The 19,862-nt window shown below is 39.1% G+C and overlaps 2 protein-coding genes across 5 annotated transcripts in view; both read left to right on the top strand.

The window, feature by feature from the left end:
- SUFU (SUFU negative regulator of hedgehog signaling) overlaps positions 1–19,862 on the top strand; it is a 139,776-nt gene that overhangs the window by 54,499 nt on the left and 65,415 nt on the right. The window lies entirely within an intron of this gene.
- On the top strand, positions 5,871–7,698 carry LOC119510173 (SH3 domain-binding glutamic acid-rich-like protein). The gene has a single exon (XM_037804350.1). It carries the CDS (start codon positions 6,016–6,018, stop codon positions 6,400–6,402), a length of 387 nt encoding a protein of 128 aa, XP_037660278.1. The 5' UTR covers positions 5,871–6,015; the 3' UTR covers positions 6,403–7,698.

Raw genomic sequence — 19,862 nt, 5'->3', positions numbered from 1 at the left:
GATAACCAGAATGTGGGTAATATTCAGCCTAAAAAGGAATGAAGTTCTGATATATACTATAACAGGGATGAACCTTGAAGACAATACTGAGTGAAATAAGCCAGACACAAAAGGACAAATATTATGATTCTACTTACATGAAATATCGAGAATAGGCAAATTCATAGAGACAGAAAGTAGCTTAGAGATCACCAGGGGCTAGGGTGCAGGGAATGGGAAGTTATTGTTTATGGGTGCAGAGTTTCTTGTGTGGGGTGATGAAAAAGTTTTGGTAATGGATGGTGTCAATGGTAGGACAACATTGTAAATGTAATTAATACCACTGAATTGTAAACTTAAAAATGTGTAAAATGACAAACTTATTTATATGATAACACAATTTTTTAAAAAAGCATATTGCAGCAAGGAATAGAGGTGAGTCCTGATTTCGGAAACAATGTGTACATGTCCACAGAGGTGACTGGAAGGAGATACGTGGAGCTATTCACAGAGGCCATCTTAGGGTTATAGGGTCATGGGTCATTGATTTTTTTCCTTTTGGTACCTTCCTCCCATTTTGAAACTTCCTGCATAGTGCATGGGTTTTATTTCAGAGAAGAAAAGAAAAATCAAATGATGATCATTACTGGATTTTTAAAAAAATTATTTTCATTGTGGTAAATTTTATACATAACATAAAATTTACCATTTTAACCAATTTTAAGTGTGCAGTTCAGTGGTATCATGCACATTGATAATGTTGTGCACCCATTGCCACCATTTCCAGAACTTTCATCACCCCGAACAGAAACTCTGTACCCAATAAGCATTAACTCTATTGCCCCCTCCCCACCAGCCCCTGGTAGCCTCTAATCGACTTTCTGTCTCTCTGAATTTTCCTGTTCTAGATATTTCATGTAAGTGAAATCATACAATATTTGTCCTTTTGTATCTGGATTATTTCACTTAGCATAATGTATGACTGAAATTTAAAAAAAAAACTTCCTAGAGAACAGGGACAGTGAGGCCTGAGACTCACCCCCAGGCCAATACCACTGGGACCAGGGGTTGGTGAGGACAAGGCACCACCTCAGGGAGCGCCCTCTGGTAGTGATGAGAATGTGTTTACTGGAACAGGCTTTGAGTAAGATGCAGTAATCTGCAAGTTGGGGGAGTTCTTTCCAGCTTTCTTTATAACTCGCTTAGCAGGAAATGAATCGTTTCCCTGAGCCAGACTCAGTTCTGCTCTGGTTCCCCTGGGGATGTGTCTGTCTTCTTGCCTTGCAGGGGAGACGTGGTGACAGGCTTGCTGTTTGGTTCCTCTCCAGGACCTGGGCCAGGAAATAGGCCTGCCCTCTTCCTCCAGAATTCTGTTAAGATTCCAGCCCCTCACAGAGCCCCTTCTCTAGAAATACGACAGTTGAAACTAGCACCAGGGGAGGAAAGGCAACGGAAACTCGGGTGCTTTTGAAGAGGGATTGCAGCAAGCCCACAGTGAGGGTGGTTGTTTTGCTGGCATGTAGCAGCCAATGGGGTGGGCTTCCTCTGCCTTGTCCTGCTTTGACCAGTGGAAGCTGCATACCCAGGCACCGCACTGGGGCAGAGGAGGCATCTCTGGGACAGGCTGTAGCCCAGTGTTTGGGCCTTCCTGAGTCTTGGGCCTAGCTCAGCAGGCCCTTTTTGAGGGTGAAGATTTAGAAAGAATGGGACACTATTAACCTCCTGGGCTCGCTGGACACACTGGGTCCCCACTCATACTGATATGTGACAGCCTGAACATGGGAAGCCTTTGTCCTTTTCCTCTCTTCACTGGGCTTCTCAGATCACACATGCATTGTGTTCTGTCCTGGCTTGTGCCCTTTTATTCCCCGAAATGAAAATAACCTTATAGTTTTTCCAATTTAAAAAATGAAGTAAAAAAAAATTCAAAGCAATATTGGAAACGTGAAATAAAACAAGTCACAGAACAATGGGTAGAGTGTGGTTGCATGTTTACCTTTTTTTAAAAAGACGAAAAGTGTGAGTTTGATTATATATGCTTAGAAGAAAGTCTTGAAGAATGCGTGTCAAATGTTAACAGTGGTTAACATAAAAGAAATGGGACTGATGGGAAAAGAGACTGTTCCAGTTTGCTAATGCTGCTATTATGCAAAATACCAGAAGTGGATTGGCTTGTATAAAGGGGGTTTATTTGGTTACAGATTTACAGTCTGAAGGCCATGAAAATGTCCAAATTAAGGCATCAACACAAGTACACCTTCAGCGAAGGAAGGCCAATGGCATCCAGAAAACCTGTTAGCTAGGAAGACACATGGCTGGCGTCTGCTGATCCTGGGTTGTGGTCCAGCTCCTCTCTCAGCTCCTGTGCATTCTTCAAAATGTTACTCTTGGGGCGTTTTGTCCTTGCTTAGCTTCTCCGGAGCAAACACTGGGCTAGCATCTCCAATGTGTCAGCAAAACTCTGCTTTCAGCAGCTATCGCCAAAATGTCTCTCTGAGCTCCTCTAAGGTCCTTCTGTTTGTGAGCTCTTTTATAGGACTCCAATGTTTAAATCAGGACCCACCCTGAATGGGCGGGGTCCTTATCTCCATGGAAATAATCCTATCGAATGTTTCACTCACAGGTGATTGAGTCAAATCTCCATGGAAATAATCAAAGGATTCCAACCTAATCAACACTAATAGGTCTGCCCTCACAAGATTGCATCAAAGAACATGGAATTTTGGGGGACATAATACATCCAAACTGGCACAGAGACTTTCATTTGTTACTTTATACACTTTATAGTTTGAATTTCTTATAACAAGCCTGTATTGCTTTGTAACTTAAATATGTAATTGAAAAAGAAAAATAAACATTATCTAAAATCCCAGCCCCTGAGACAGTACTCTTAACATTTAGTTACCATCCTTCTAGATATGTCTCTATGCATACAATATTTATACAATTTACTAACTTAATATTGTGTGTATTAACATGCTTTCTTCACCCAGCATCATGTTATGGAAATCTTTCCAGTTAAGTAAATATAGATCAGTGGTAATGTTTGCAGTGGTTGTAGGGTATTCCATGGTATGATAGTAACATAACAGGTCTGTCTAGCACAAACAGGCCACTCTTGAACTTTCAGTTAGTTTCCAGTTTTCCCCGTTTTAAACAACACTGTAAATAATATCCATGATTGTACATCTTGGCTACCACGTCCAATTATCTCAGGATAAATTCCTAGAAGTGGGATTGCTGGGTCACAAGGTCTACACATTTTGCAGTTTGGTACATATGCCCAGCTGTTTTCCATAAAGGTGATCTCACTAGGCTGGGTGGCCCCAGCTACAGCTACCACTGTGCCCTCACCTGTAGTCATGGCTGATTGGCAGCCCAGGCACTGAGGAACCACTGTGTAGTCTTTTAAGTCCACAAAATGAGTCACGTAAGTCTTCCATCTTTGGGTGACTCCAAGGCCAGCTTTATTCCAACATTAAGGAAGCTCTTTGAGTCTGGAGGCCCATAGTCTCAGCAGGCTCCGTGGCTCTCAGAAAGCCCTGTAAAATGTACTTACTGCACTCACCCTCAGAACTCAGTCCCTACTTCATCCCTCCAAGCAGGAAAAGATCCTTGCAAGGAGTCTGGCCTAAGCACCCAAATGTTCTCATTAATGATTTATTGCTGCATCTTCCTATATCAGATCACCCAAAATTGGTTTTCTCCAACTCCCATCCTTTAAGTGATTGGTAGGGGAACTTTGGAAGTGTGCAGGGCAGATACATGGAAAGCTAGGAATCTACTCTTTATACATATATTCAGAAATGAGTCCCTGCTTCACATCCCATCTCTCTCCCAGTGGCCCCTTCTTGGTGCCACACTCTAGGCATAACATGGACAAATTAGAGCATACCCAAAGAAGGGTGGATTTCAAACTGGCAGAATCTCTGTAATCCAAGTTCTGTGAGGAATGGCTATGAAAGGGAGAAAACTGGAAACCTTTTAGTGTGAAGATGAGAAGACATTGGAATCAATTGGGGGGTGAACTATAACCCATCATAAGTATTTAAAAATATTTGAAGTCTTGCCATATGGCAAAAGTATTTGACTTTTTCTTTGTTACCCAGAATAGAGAACTAAAAAGCTGTTAACTATTCATTGGGATGTAGGAGCATTTCTTAACATGAATAGGCCTTGGGAGGCAGTAAGCTTGCCATTTGAAGTTGTCCTAGCAAAGTCTGAGCAACTGCTAGCCCAGGCCTTTATGGAGGAGATTTAAATGCCAGATGTGTGGGTTTGTGATTGAAGAGCTTAGACTGCTGATCGCAGAGGTCACTTAATACATCCTTGTTCTTCTAATCCAGCATTCTTTCCAACCTTCTGCTGTGCTCCAGTCTGGCTTCCTGCAAATAGCTCTGCCTCCTTGCTCTTTTTGGTGCCTTCTGTTCCAAGCCCCTCTGGGTCAGACCCAACTGGGGGATCTCTGAGAATACCCATAAATACTGTAGCTGTGATTCTTGATGTAAACTAAGGGAACTAAGGGAGGAAGAGGTAGGTTAGTTTCATGAGCTGAAAGTTAGAATCCTGGCTCCTTCAGGAAATTGTCTGCTTTGTCACTGTGGATGGTTTCTGTTGCTCAGTTCCTACCGCACCATTCTGTCCTTCTACCTTTGTTTTGTTTGTGTTTGTTTTTGTTTTTGTTTTTTGTAATAGTAGCTGTGGTGTTTTTTCCAGTGATAGAATCTGTCAAATTAATAACAACTGCTTGGGGCAGGGATGGCAACATAGAGAGGTATGGAATTTAGTTAGTCCTCTAAAGCAACTAGTAAATAGCCAGGAAGAACTAGTAATAGTTTGGAACAACTATTGGCAGACATCCGTGACTGGACACACATTGTACACCAGCCTGGAATGGGTGGTATGGCTGAGATCACAGCATAGAACTAGGCTCTTTACACCAGCAGGGAACTGTGGGTTGACAAGTGTCACCTGCTGGACAGGATAGGAAAAGCAGAGTCTAGAGGCCTTACAGGAACCTTGTGGGTCTCATCCTCAGGGAAAGTTGATACTGATTACACCTTCCTCCTGAGACCCTCACCCATCTGGTCTGGGAAAATCTGACTGGGGTAATCAAGGAAACCAGATGCCTAGACAACAAAAAATTATGAGTCACATTAGGAAAAATGAAGACATGGCCCAGTCAAAGGAACAAACTTACACTTCAATTGAGATATAGGAGCTGAAACAACTAATTAAAGACGTTCAAGTAAATCTTCTAAATCAAGTCAATGAGCTGAAGGGAAATGTGGCAAAAGAGATGAAGGATATAAAGAAAACACTGGGTGACCACAAAGAAGAATTCAAAAGCTTGATAAAACAAATGGGAGAACTTATGGGAATGAAAGGCACAATAGAAGAGATGAAAAAACACAATGGAGACATGTAACAACAGATTTGAAGAGGCAGAAGAAAGGATTCATGAACTGGAGGACAGGATATCTGAAATCCTATACAGAAAACAACAGATGGGGAAAGAATGGAAGAATATGAACAGTGTCTCAAGGAATTGAATGACAACATGAAGTGCATGAGTATATGTGTCATGAGTGTCCCAGAAGGAGAAAAGAAGAGAAAAGGGGCAAAAGCAATAATGGAGAAAATAGCCATTGAAAATTTCCCATCTCTTATGAAAGACATAAAATTACAGATCCAAGAAGTGCAGTGTACCCCAAACAGAATAGATCTGAATAGGCCTACACCAAGACACTTCATAATTAGATTATCAGTCTTCAAAGACAAAGAGAGAATCCTGAAAGCAGCAAGAGAAAAGTGATCCATCACATACAAAGGAAGCTTGGTAAGACTATGTGCGGATTTCTCAGTAGAAACCATGGAAGCAAGAAGGCAGTGGTATGATATATTTCAGATACTGAAGGAGAAAAATTGCCAACCAAGAATTCTGTATTCGGCAAAACTATCCTTCAAAAATGAGGGAGAGTCTGTCCTTTGTTCAGCAGCTAACTCGATTTCAACCGCTATTGCAGCTGCTCCACCATGGTTTTCAGGACCCAAATAATCACAGCTGGTGTTCCCAGGATGGTGATCCATGTTTATATTGCATCTTCTTCTGGTTCTATGGAGATTAAGAAGAAACAGCAAGATGTGCTTGGTTTCTTGGAAGCCAACAAAATAGGATTTGAAGCAAAAGATATTGCAGCCAATGAAGAGAATCAGAAGTGGATGAGAGACAATGTACCTGAAAACAGTCGACCAGCCACAGGGTACCCACTGCCACCTCAAATTTTCAATGAAAGCCAATACCGTGGAGACTGTGATGATTTCTTTGAAGCCAGAGAAAATAATGCAGTGTATGCCTTTTTAGGCTTGACAGCACCTCCTGGTTCAAAGGAAGCAGAAGCCCAGGCAAAGCAGCAACCGTGAACCTTAAGCATTCTGTCTTAACCATCCTGAAACAGGTGAATCTGTTACTTTTATAAAATAGCAAAATTATCTTGGCTTCAAAAGATTTAGGCTTAATATTGAAATAATAGATTAGTTAACAGTTTTTCCATGCAAACAGTCAAAAGGGATACATGATTAAAATGTAAATGGTATCAGGAGAATGGAAGGTGAACATAAAATTTTAAGATGTCCCAGAATAGTGCTATTATCTGCCAAAACATTTTATGTACTCCATTGATTTCAAAAAGCAAACACTCATCCCCTTTTTGGTATTATTGTAGCTTAAGTATATTTGTGGCTCAACTTATTAAATATTTTAAGGAATTTTAAAAGGAGAGATCAAGAGAGGATCTGTCTCTTGTTCCCAAATAGCCTCATTAATTTTAGTGAACATGAATATGTGCATTTTTAATGTTATATTAATGTGATTAGAAATAATTTCAGGTAATGTTTATGCTGTGTCAATCATTGTAATTTCTTATAGTGATTATAACATTCCCATTCTTTTGTAGATGCAAGAACCACAAGTTTTTCAGGCTTCTAAATGTAATCTTACATTGCACATTTCAGAGATCAGAATAGATGGTGTCCCCTAAAAAAGCAATAGATGCATTCAGTTGATAAATTCTTTCCTTAACTATGTAGCAATGATGAAATCATGTTTCTAAGTTGCTTGCCCCAGTGAAATATGCATATATGTGTCATGGAAGTAGATAGCAAGTCAGTTTAAAATGGCATCCTCTTGCAAAGAGCTCTATATAAGCTATTCTGAAATAGGCTGGCACTCATTGCTCAAGGTTGGCTTTACTTGGGGAGGTCTAAAGATGAACTGCAAAATCTTAGTGGTCCACCCCCTACCTTAAAGCACTTGGAACCAGGAATTTCAATATCTCCCAGATATCTGCCTTTTTTTTTTTTTTCCAGGTTAGGCATATATCGTGTATATCCATTAATCTAAGCAGTGTTCATCTTTTCTATGCCTCTATTCCAGCAAATATTAAGTACAATTACAAGAAACTTTATGACCTAAATAAATTATCCAGAAGATATACATATTGTCCTTTAATTCCACACTGCTTTATTACCAAAAGCAAATACCTTTAAATTATTTTATTAATTGATGTGTGCATGTCTATTCTCTGCCAAAATCAACATATAATGGATACATGGATTTGTTTACTGAGATTGGAACATAATGCAATACTTTCAAATAAACTCAGTACTTTTGGAAATATAAAAAAAAAAATGAGGGAGAGTTTAAAATATTCTCAGACAAACATACACTGAGAGAGTTTGTGAACAAGATATGTGCTCTACAAGAAATGCTAAAGGGAGCACTACAGATAGGAAAAGACAGGAGAGAGGTTTTGAGAATAGTGTAGAAATGAAGACTATCAATAAGGGTAAAAAGAGAGAGAGAATAAAAAATAAAAATAAAATAAGATATGACACATGAGATCCAAAAGACAAAGTGATAGACAGTAGACATTACATTGAATGAAATTAGCCAGAAACAAAAGAACAAGTACTGTATAGTCTCAACTAATATGAACTAACATTAGTGAGCGAACCTTGAAAGTTAAAGTTGAGAACATAGGGTATCAGGAGATAGAAAGAGGGTAGACATCAGGCATCTGATACTGAAGGAGTACAGAATGTTCAACAGGATTGATTGTATAGATCCAGAAATAGCACAATACTGTATGATGGTAGCACAATATTGTAAGTACTCTGAACAAAGATGAGTGTGAGTATGGGTGAAAGAGGAAGGCTAGGGGCATGTATACCAGAAAAAAAGATAGAAGATAAAGACAGGGATTGTATAATTTAGTGAAACCTAGAGTGGTCAATAATGGTGATTAAGTGTACTAATATAAGAATGTTTTAACATGAGGGAGAACAAATGAGTGTCAACATTGCAAGATGTTGAAAACTGGATGGTATGGGGAAAAATTACAATCGGTGCAAACTAGTTTATAGTTAACAGTTGCATTGTAATATGCTTCCATTAATTGTAACAAAGGCAATATGCCAAAGCTAAAGGTTTATAAGAGGGGGATATAAGGGAGTGGTATGGTATTCTTGGTGTTATTGTTGTTGTATGACCTTTTCATTGTATATCTTTTTCTTCTATCTTGTTTTATTCTTCGTTTTTTTCCCCCTCTTCCTCTTTCATTGTGGAAGAAAAGGAAATGTCCTCATATAGATTTTGGTGGTAAATGCATAACTATGTGATTATACCAGGAATCATTGATTGTTTACTTAAGATGGATTGTATGGAATGAATAAAACTGTTTAAAATTTTTAAAAAAATAATGACTGCTTAATTTGTACAGTACTTTCAGTATCCAAAACAATTTTTTTTAACATTTTAAATTTCATTTGACTCTAAAAACCACCCTGCAAGATAAACAGTATTATTATCATTTCATCATGTTTTGATACAGGAAGAAACAGATTCAGGGGTGTTAAGTGACTTGTCCAAGGTTACACAGCAAAGGAAAATGCATCAGAGAATAAAGCAAAGAGAAATGCCTTGGACTTTAGGGTAAACAGGGTACATTTTGGGTGACCATTTGCACCCATGATTTGATAAAAGAAAAAGAATCAGTCCTTTTAAGTGATGCTTTCACCCCACACCATGGTGGCTGGTGACAGAACTAAAAATAAGTCAGTGTTTTATTAATGTCCTTTTTTTTTCAGATTGCTGGTACTCAGTGAGTCCAATCAAATACTCACTGAGTTAAAAGTTGATGAGGCAAACGGCCCATAAACATATGAAAAGAAAGAGGTTCACTCTCACTCATTATAAGAGAGATATAAGTTGAACTTCCCTAAGATAACACTTCCCACTTATCAGATTGACAAAAGTCTAAGTTTGACAACGTTTTCTATTGTTAGGCTGTTGGAAAACAGGCACTTCATATGTTCATGGAGGGATGCAAAAATGATGCTGTCTCTCTGGAAGGTAATGTATCAATATCTATCAAAATACAAATGAATTTACCCTTTGACACAGCAGTCCCAGCAAAACCACTTCAGGGAATCCCAGAGATACTAACAAAGTATGAAGAAACACTCACAAATGGCTGTTAATTGAAGCACTGTTCCAGTTTTGCCAAGGCCGGAATGCAATATACCAGAAATGGGTTGGCTTTTAACAATGGAGATTTTTTTTTTTTATTAAATTCAGTTTTATTGAAATACATTCACACACCATACAATCATCCATGGTATACAATCCACTGTCCACAGTATGATAACATAGTTATGCGTTCATCACCACAATCTATCTCTGAACATTTTCCTTACATCAGAAAGAACCAGAGCAAGAATAAAAAATAAAAGTGAAAAAAGAACACCCAAATCATCCTCCCATCCCACCCCATTTGTCCTTTAGTTTTTATCCCCATTTTTCTACTCATCCATACACTAGATAAAGGGGGTGTGATCCACAAGGTCTTCACAATCACACTGTCACCCCTTGTAATCTACATTATTATATAATTGTCTTCAGGAGTCCAGACTGCTGGGTTGGAGTTTGGTAGTTTCAGGTATTTACTTCTAGCTATTCCAATACATTAAAACCTAAGAGGTGTTATCTATGTGGTGCATAAGAATATCCACCAGAGTGACCTCTCTACTCCATTTGAAATCTCTCAGCCACTGAAACTATTTCATCTCATTTTGCATCCCCCTTTTGGTCAAGAAGATACTCTCAGTCCCACGATGCTGGGTCCACATTCATCCACGGGAGTCATATTCTGCATTGCCAGGGAGATTTACACCCCTGGGAGTTGGGTCCCACGTAGGGGGGAGGGCAGCAAGTTCACCTGTCGAGATGGCTCAGTTAGAGAGAGAGAGGGCCACATCTGAGCAACAAAGAGGTACTCAGGGGGAGACTCTTAGGCACAATTATATGCAAGTTTAGCCTCTCCTTTGCAGTAACGAGCTTCATAAGGGCAAGTCCCATGATCGAGGGCTCAGCACATCAAACCGCCAGTCCCAATGTTTGTGACAGCATCAACACCAGTCCAGGTGAGGATGTCCAACACATCCTTACCTTCCCCCAGATCCTCAGGGCTGGGGAGGGGGAGGCTGTAAATATATTTTTTATTATCTGCCCAAATTACTCTGGGATGTGTCACTATTCCACTCCAGCCTATACTAACCTACCGTATCTCACTTCCTATTCAAAGTTCCATGCAATTGTGGTGTTTGAGCAAATCGACTGTAGAGTTGTACCGTTAGAAAATTTAGATCCTGTACCAAATAGATATCTCTTCTCTTGGTCTCATATGGAAGCTGAAGTTTTAAAACAGTCAGTTTCAACCTTTACCCTTTGGCCTGGCTTGCCCTGGTCCTAACCAGACCTGCTTCATTCATATCACTAATTGAAGTCTGGGCTCTTTTTCAGCTTTTTTTTTTTTTTGACAGTGGTGTATGCACTAATACTGACATTCATATCTGCCGAGCTCTAGCTCTGAGTTTCAGGTGTCTCAGATATGCATTGTTCCAGAGACCAATCAGGTTATATGCTAGGGGATCAGCATCTCAAAGTTTAGAGATAGGCATTACAGTTCAGGGATAGAGTTAACTGCTGTAAGAGCTTACAATCTAGGGACTATTACAATAATTATGTCCATGTTAGGCTATGTTCTAAGATTCAGTTCTGCATGTATGCATTGTAGTTAGTCATACTGGTGAGGCATTAAAGTGTTTGCCTTTATTTCTGGTGTACTTCACTCAAATACTGTGTACAGGGTCCATTCACCTCGTTGTGTGTCTCACAGCTTCACTCCTTCTTGTAGTTGCTCAATGTTCCACTGTATGCATACACCACAGTACACCATTCCATTCTTCAGTCAATGTACCCTTAGGTCATCTGCACCCTTTGCAAATCATGATTACTGCCTCCATGAACACCAGTTTGCAAATGTTCATTCATGTCTCTGCTCTCAGATCTTCAAATGACATACCCCATAATGAGGTTGCAGGACCTTTTGGTCCCCACATACCTAACTTTTTGTGGAACAACCACACTGACCTTCAGAAAGGCTACAGCATTCTACCTGCTCATCAACAGGTAGATAGGTACATTCCTCTCACCATGTTTTCTCCAACACTTTTACTCCTATATATATATTTTCCTACAATTTTATAGAGTTATATTCACGTACCATACATTTATCCACAGTGTACAGTCAGTTGTTCATGGTATCATCATAAAGTTGTACATTTATCACCACAATCAGCACTTGAACATATTGATTACTACAAGAAAAAAAATTTTTTTTAGCAATAAGGAAAAAAAATGATAAAAAGAAAAATAACATGTCATACAATACAGTATACTAGTAAGGACAGCACATAACACCACTTCCAAGAATCCCATATTCCTCCCCTATATCCCCCTCTCATACACATTTAGCATTGGCATATTGCCTTTATTACATTTAATGGAGGTATATTACAATGTTACTGTTGACCATAGACTCCAGTTTGCTTTGATAATGTTTTTTCCTGAATACCATCCCTTTTTCAACTCTTTACATGGTTGACATTCGTTTGCTTTCCCACATGCAAAAACATTTTTATATTTGTATATTTAGTAACAGTCATTGGCCACTCCAGTTTTTGCCAAGTTATATAGTCCCAGTCTTTATCATCTATCTTTACCTCTGGTGTCATACATTCTCCTATCCCACCTCTTTCAACTTTACTCACAGACATCTTTGTTCAGTGTACTTACAATACTGTGCTACCATCACACAGTATTATGCTATCTATTTCTGGATCTATGCAATCAATCCTAAACATTCTGTAGTCCTTCAGCATCAAATGGCTGGTCTCTGCCCTCTTTCTATCTCCTGGTCGCCTGTGTTGTCAGCTTTTAACTCCCAAAGTTTGTTCATTAATGTCTGTTCATATTAGTGAGACCATACAGAATCTGTCCTTTTGTTTCTGGCTAACTTCACTCAACATAATGTCCTCAAGGTTCATCCACATTATTACATGATCCATATCTTTGTTCTGTCTTACAGCTGCATAATATTCCATCATGTGTATATACCACAGTTTGTTTATCCACTCGTCATTTGATGGACATTTGGGCTGTTTCCATCTCTTGGCAATTGTGAATAATGCTGCAATAAACATTGGTTTACAAATGTCTGTTTGTGTCTTAAGTTTCATTTCCTCTGAGTATATACCTAGCAATGGAATAGCTGGGTCATATGGCAAATCTGTATTTAGCTTCCTGAGGAACCTCCACACTCTTCCAGAGTGGTTGCACCATTCTACATTCCCACCAACAATGAATAAGTGTGCCTCTTTCTCCACATCCTCTCCAGCACTTGTCATTTTCTGTTTTTTGAATAATGGCCATTCTTGTAGGTGTGAGATGATATCTCATTGTGGTTTTGATTTGCATTTCCTAAATAGCCAGTGAAGTTGAGCATTTTTTCATATGTTTTTGAGCCATTTGTATTTCCTCTTCAGAAAAATGTCTGTTCATGTCTTTTGCCCATTTTTTAATTGGATTGTTTGTCTTTCTGTTATTGAGATGCAGGATTCCTTTATATATTCGGGATATTAAACCCTTATCTGATATGTGGTTTCCAAATATCCTCTCCCATTGTGTAGGTTGCCTTTTTACTTTTCTGACAAAGTCCTTTGATGTACAAAAGTGTTTAATTTTGAGGAGATCCCATTTGTCTATTTGTTCTTTGGTTGCTTGCGCCTTGGGTGTGAGGTCTAAGAAACCACCTCCTATTACAAGATCTTTAAGATATTGCCCTACATTTTCTTCTAAGAGTTTTATGGTCTTGCTGCTAATGTTTAGGTCTTTGATCCACTTTGAGTTAATTTTTGTATAAGGTGTGAGATGGACATCCTCTTTCATTCTTTTGGAAATGGATATCCAGTTCTCCAAACACCATTTATTGAACAGGCTGCTTTTTCCCAGTTGCTTCGGCTTCACTGCCTTATCAAAGATCAGTTGTCCGTAGATGCGAGGATCTACTTCTGAAAACTCAATTCGATTCCATTGATCAGTATATCTGTCCTTATGCCAGTACTATGCTGTTTTGAGCACTGTAGCTTTGTAATATGCTTCAAAATCAGGTAGTGTAAGACCTTCATTCTTCTTTCTCAAGATATTTTTGGCTATTCGGGGCACCTTACCCTTCCAAATAAATTTAGTTATTGGTTTTTATATTTCTGTAAAGTAAGTTGTTGGGATTTGAATTGGTATTGCATTGAATCTGTAAATCAGTTTAGGTAAAATTGCCATCTTAACTATATTTAGTCTTCCCATCCATGAACATGGTATGTTCTTCCATTTTTTTAGGTCTTGTTCAATTTCTTTTAACAGTTTCTTATAGTTTTCTTTAAAGGTCTTTTGTGTCCTTGGTTAAGTGTATTCCTAAATACTTGATTCTTTTGGTTGCTATTGTAAATGGGATTTTTTTTCTTGATTTCCTCCTCTTGTTGCACATTACTTGTGTATAGGAACACTACAGATTTTTGCATGTTGATCTTGTAGCCTGCTACTTTGCTGTATTCATTGACTAGTTCTAGTAGCTTTGCTGTAGATTTTTCTGGATTTCTTACATATAGAATCATGTCATCTGCAAATAGTGAAAGTTTTACTTCTTCCTCTCCAATTTGGATGCCTTTTATTTCTTTTTCTTGCCTAATTGCTCTAGCTAGAACTTCCAGCACAATGTTGAATAACAATGGTAATAGTGGGCATCCCTGTCTTGTTCCTGATCTTAGAGGAAAAGCTTTCAGTCTCTCCTCATTGAGTGTGATGTTAGCTGTGGGTTTTTCATATATTGCCTTTATCATATTGAAAAAGTTCCCTTCTATTCCTATCCTTTGAAGTGTTTTCATCAGGAAAGGATGTTGAATTTTGTCAAATGCCTTTTCTGTATCAATCGAGATGATCATGTGGTTCTTCTGCTTTGATTTATTGATGTGGTGAGCAATGGAGATTTTTTAAGTTACAAATTACAATTCTAAGGCCTTGAAAATGTCCAATTAAGGCATCAACAGGGTGCTACCTTCTCTGAAGAAAGGCCAATGGCATCTGGGGTTCCTGTCACATGGGAAGGCACATAGTGACGTCTGCTGATCCTTCTCTCCCGGCTTCTTGTTTCAATGGCTCTCTCTCTCAGCTCCTGTATGTTCTTGCTTGTTTCTCCCAGGGCATTTCTCTCTAAGTGTCTGGGGGTCCTCTCTTAGGTTCTCCAGGACAACCTCTGGATTTCATCTCTTAGCTTTTCTCCTGGTTCTGGTTTCAGTGGCTGTCTCCAAAATGTCTCTGGGCATTTTCTCTCTTAACTTCTCTGAGCTCTCTACAAATTGTCTCTGCCTTTTATCCACTCATAGAGGATAAAAGGCAGACTCCAACAAGGGGGTTAAGACCCACCTTGAATGGGTGGGGTCACATCTCCATGGAAACAACCTGACCAAAAAGTCTCACACACACTAGGTCTGCCCTCATAGGATTGGATTAAAAGAACATAGGCTTTTCTGGAGTACATAACAGATTCAAACCTGCACAAGCACTATTTGTAATAACTAGCTCAGGCATCTTCTCATGGAAAGAAGTGGAAATGTGCACATGCTGTCTCATTGGCCAAACAAGGCCTAGGGTGAAGCCTAGAATCAGAGAGGAAGGGAACTACAAATTTACAGGCAAAAGGCATGAATTCAGGGGGAGTATTTTTAGAGATACTAATGCAATCAATTTACCACAAGAAAATTACAGAGTTGTGATTCATACAGCATGGTTTACAGTTGTTGAAAAAATCACCCTGGTTTTCCAACTAGAATACACCCTAGGTTAACAAGATACCTCTTAAAATATAGAAATCTAACCACTCTTGCAGGTATTTCAGTATACATTTAGACAATTAGGTTTGGGAATATGATTACTCATCATTCTACCTTTAAAGTAAAAGATTTGATGGTAATAATGACTGCCAATAAGGATAACCAGTGGAACTGCCTCATCAGGCATGTCTATGCAGTGTCCTCAGAATTGTCATTTACAATGGCAAGCAGCTGAACCAAGCAAAATCTTTTGGTGATTTTTTTTTAACTTTTGATTTTGAAACATTTTCAGACTTTACAGGATAGTTACAAAAGACAAAGACTCCAACTTACCCCTAAACCCCTACACATTTCCACCAGTTTTAACATTTTGCCACATTTGCTGCAGCATTCTGTGTATCCATTTTCTGTCTTATCTGTTTAGCAATCCATTTTCTAAACACAAGTGTAGGTTGTGTACATGATTCTTGTTGAGTCCTTACTACTTCCATGTCTATTTCCTAAGAACCAGGATATTCACTTATGTAACCACCTTAAGTGCAGTTATCAAGTTCAAGAAATTTAACATTGATATAAAGCTTGCAGTCTATGTTCCATTTTTTTCATGTTCCCATAATGTCCCTTTGAGCCTTTTCTCCTCCCTTGTTAGAGCCCATCCAGGATTACATATTGCATTTAATTGTCTCTTTAGTTGCATTTTTTTTTAATTGTGGGAACATATGTACAACATAAACTTTCCCATCTCAACCACTCCCAAGCATATCATTCAATGGGATTAATCACATTCACAGTATTGCATTCACCTTCCATTAAAAGTTTCCCATCTCCTCAAACAGAAACCCTATACTTATTGTGCATTAACTTCCCATTCCCCCTGCCCCCTGCCTCTGGCAACCTTTACCCTAATTTTTGTCTTTATGGGCTTACATATTCTCCAGTATTTTCTTTGTAGTTACCTTGGGGCTTAAATTTAACATCCTAAATCTATAACAATCTAATTTGCTTTGATATGAACTTAACCTCAATAGTATATACAATGTTCCTATTTCCCTCTATCACCCCCTCTTCATATAGTTCTTGTCACAAATTACATGTTTATACATTGAATACAGAACCACTGATTTATTATTACATTTTATGCATCTGCCTTTTAGATCCTGTAGAAAGTAAAAAGTGGAGTTACAAATCAAAAATACAATAATACTGGCATTTATGTTTACCCATCTCATCACCCTAACCAGAGATCTTTACTTCTTTATGCAGCTTCGATCTCTTGTCTATTGACCTTTCTTTTCAGCCTCTTTAGCACCTCTTGTCAGGCCAGTCTAGTAGTGATGAACTCTCTCAGGTTTTATTTATGTGGGAATGTCTTAATCTCTCCCTCATTTTTGAAAGAGAGTTTAGCTGGACATAGAATGCTTGGTTGGCAGTTTTTTGCTTTCAGCACTTTAAATGTGGCATCCCACTACCTTCTTGCCTCCATAGTTCCTGATGAGAAACTGGCACAATCTTATTGAGGCTCTCTTTTATGTGACATGTTGCTTCAGTCTTGTGGCTTTCAGAATTCTGTGTCTTTGGCATTTGACAGTCACAATATAGTATGCTATGGTGTTGGTCTATTTGGGTTTATGCTGTTTGGAGTTCATTGAGCATCTTGGGTATTCACATGTATCTGTGTATATTCATGTCTTTCATTAAATTTGAGAAGTTTCCTGCCATTATTTCTTTGAATATTATCTCTGCCCCCTTCTCTCTCTCTTCTCCTTCTGGGACTCCCACAGTGCTTATATTGGTACTCTTAATAGTGTCCACAGGTTCCTCGGGCTCTGTTCACTTCTTTTCATTATTTCTTCTTTCTGCTTCTCAGACTGGATGATTTCAATTTCTTATCTTCAAGTTTACTGATTCTTTCTTTTGCCAGCTCCTATCTGCCGTTGAACTCCTTGTTCTGGTTTGCTAGTGCTGCCAGAATGCAAAACACCAGAGATGGACTGGCTTTTATAAAAGGGGGTTTATTTGGTTACACAGTTACAGTCTTAAGGCCATAAAGTGTCCAATGTAACACATCCGCAACTGGGTACCTTCACTGGGTGATGGCCAATGGTGTCCGGAAAACCTCTGTTAGCTGGGAAGGTACGTGGCTGGCATCTGCTCCAAAGTTCTGGTTTCAAAATGGTTTCCTTCCAGGATGTTCCTCTCTAGGTTGCAGTTCCTCAAAAATGCCACTCCTAGTTGCACTTGGGATACCTGTCCTCTCTCAGCTTCTCCAGAGCAAGAGTCCGCTTTCAACAGCCATCTTCAGACTGTAGTTCCTCTTTCAGCTTCTGGGCATTCTTCAGAGTGTCCCTCTTGGCTGTAGCAGCTTGCTCCTTCTGTCTGATCTTATATAGTGCTCCAGTAATTTAATTCAGAGCCACCCTGAATGGGCGGGCCAATACCTCTATGGAAATTATTCAATCAGAGTCATCACCCACAGTTGGGTGGGGCACATCTCCATGGAAACACTCAAAGAATTACAATCTAATTAACACTGATAGGTCTGCCCACACAAGATTACATCAAAGATAATGGCATTTGGGGGGACATAATACATTCAAACTGGCACACTCCTCTAGGGAATTTTTAATTTCTGTTACTGTGGTCTTCAGCTCTGTTTGATTTCTTTTCATAATTTCCATCTCTATATCAGTATTCTCTTTGTGTTTATCTGTTGTTTTCTGTATTTCTTTTAGTTCTTTGTCCGTGTTTTCCTTTAGTTCTTTGAGCATATTTAGGACAATTTTTATAAAGTCTTTATCTGGTATGTCCCAGATTTGGTCCTCCTCATTGATAGTTTCCAATTCTTTAATCTCCTTTCCTTGGGCCATCACTTCCTGTTTCTTTGTATGTTCTATAACCTTTAGGTGGAACCTAGACACTTTTATGTTTTAATTTGTTATTGCTGGAATTTAAACTCTGAGGCATCTGTTCCTTAAGCTTATATCAAAATAATGTTAGAACAGAGCTTTCCTTGAGTGCCAGGGGCTAACAACAACAACAAAAAAAGTAAAAAAGAGAACTCCTTCCCAAATACTTGCAGATTGACCTGTTCATATTCTCTCCTTCAAGGATTATACATACATTGAGTTTAGAGAATAGCTCCAGGCCAAAGCATAGGGGCCTTCCTGACCCTTTCTGCACATGTGTCTTGTCTTGGCCATGCTATGTAGCCCTAGGAATTCCCCCATGTACAGTGTCCTAAATGTCCCCTTTTCCCTAGGAAACAGTTTCCTCATTGTCCCAGGCAGCATGACTCTACTGCTTTCCCCCAGCGTTCTGTAGGAGAGCTCAGTGAACTGCCTTCTACATGCAGGGCAAGTTTTGGAATGGTGAGTCTTTCAGGTTACCATCATACAGATTGGGCCAGACAGACACGCTCCCCATGTGTGCACGAGGGTTACTCTGCTCCCTCTGGAATAGGGACCAGGGTCTGTACTGGGAGCATGTGCTGGCTCTGCACTAAGGCAGAAAGGGGTTGGGGGAGAGGCCAGCCAGAGTTCATGAGATGCTGCTGCTTTTAAGTAGGTTCTTTCTTGATTTGGCACTCTCCCTGTTGCTGCTGCCCTTTAACTATTTGCTGGAACTTTGAAAAAGATGCTTCTGCTAGTTCTTGCTGGCTGTTCAAAGCTTCTGAGGGAGGACAGAGCCTTGAGGCATCTCATTCTGCCATCTTAATCCCTGATAATGTTTTCTTAGCTGCATTTTTCTTTTTCAGATCATCTAGGAAGTTGTTGAACATTCAGCAATATAAAGTCAGATGCATGGCTGTATTGTGTCCAAAGTGAAAAAAGGCCATTGCAATATTAAAAAAAAAAAAAAAAGCAAGGTGGAGAAAAGTGGGTATAGTAAGAGCTATCATGCATATAAGAAAAAATGTTTTTCTTTATTGTTTTTTAAATGGAAAGATAAACAGTAAGATTTTTTAAATTGGCAACTTATGTGGGAAGAGAGTAGAAAGGAGGGGAATAGAAGCCAGACTTCTGAATATACCTTTATAGATCTATGACTTTGGAACCATGTAAAATGTTATATAATTCTACAACAAAATTAAGTCAAAATAAAAAAATTGTCCTGTATTAATTTTCTGTGCTGTTTAACAAATTATCACAAACTTTGTGTTTTAAAACAACGCACATATATAACCTCACAGTTTCTCTCGCTCAGGAGTCGGAGCCTAGCATAGCTAGGTCCTCTGCTCAAGGGTCTCACAAGGCTGAAATCAAGTTGTTGTCTAGGCTGCATTGTCATTTGGAGGCTCAACCAGGGAAGGATCTACTTCCAAGTTCCCTCAGGTTGTTGGCAGAATTCCTTCCCTTAGGACTATAGGATTCATGGCAGCTTCTTCAAAAGCAGCAATGGAGAAAGCATCTTGGGGTGGAAAGGTGCAGTCCCTTTTTTAAGGGCTTCACTTGATTCAGTCACATTCACTCAAGATAATCTTTCTTTTTATTAATTTAAAATCAACTGATTTGGGACCTTACTCACATCTCTAAAGTCTCTTCTCTTTGCCATATTCTGTTGGCAAGAAGCAAGTCATAGGTCTCACCCCACTCAAGGAA

The sequence above is a fragment of the Choloepus didactylus genome, chromosome 15 (genome assembly GCF_015220235.1).
Source record: "Choloepus didactylus isolate mChoDid1 chromosome 15, mChoDid1.pri, whole genome shotgun sequence".
In the NCBI taxonomy this organism is placed as follows: domain Eukaryota; kingdom Metazoa; phylum Chordata; class Mammalia; order Pilosa; family Megalonychidae; genus Choloepus; species Choloepus didactylus.
Note: the sequence above shows the minus strand (reverse complement) of the source record. Positions and strands in the feature narration are given on the sequence as shown.

Coding starts and splice junctions, on each gene's coding strand:
- LOC119510173 (XM_037804350.1), top strand. CDS start 6,016: ATGGTTTTCAGGACCCAAATAATCACAGCTGGTGTTCCCAGGATGGTG.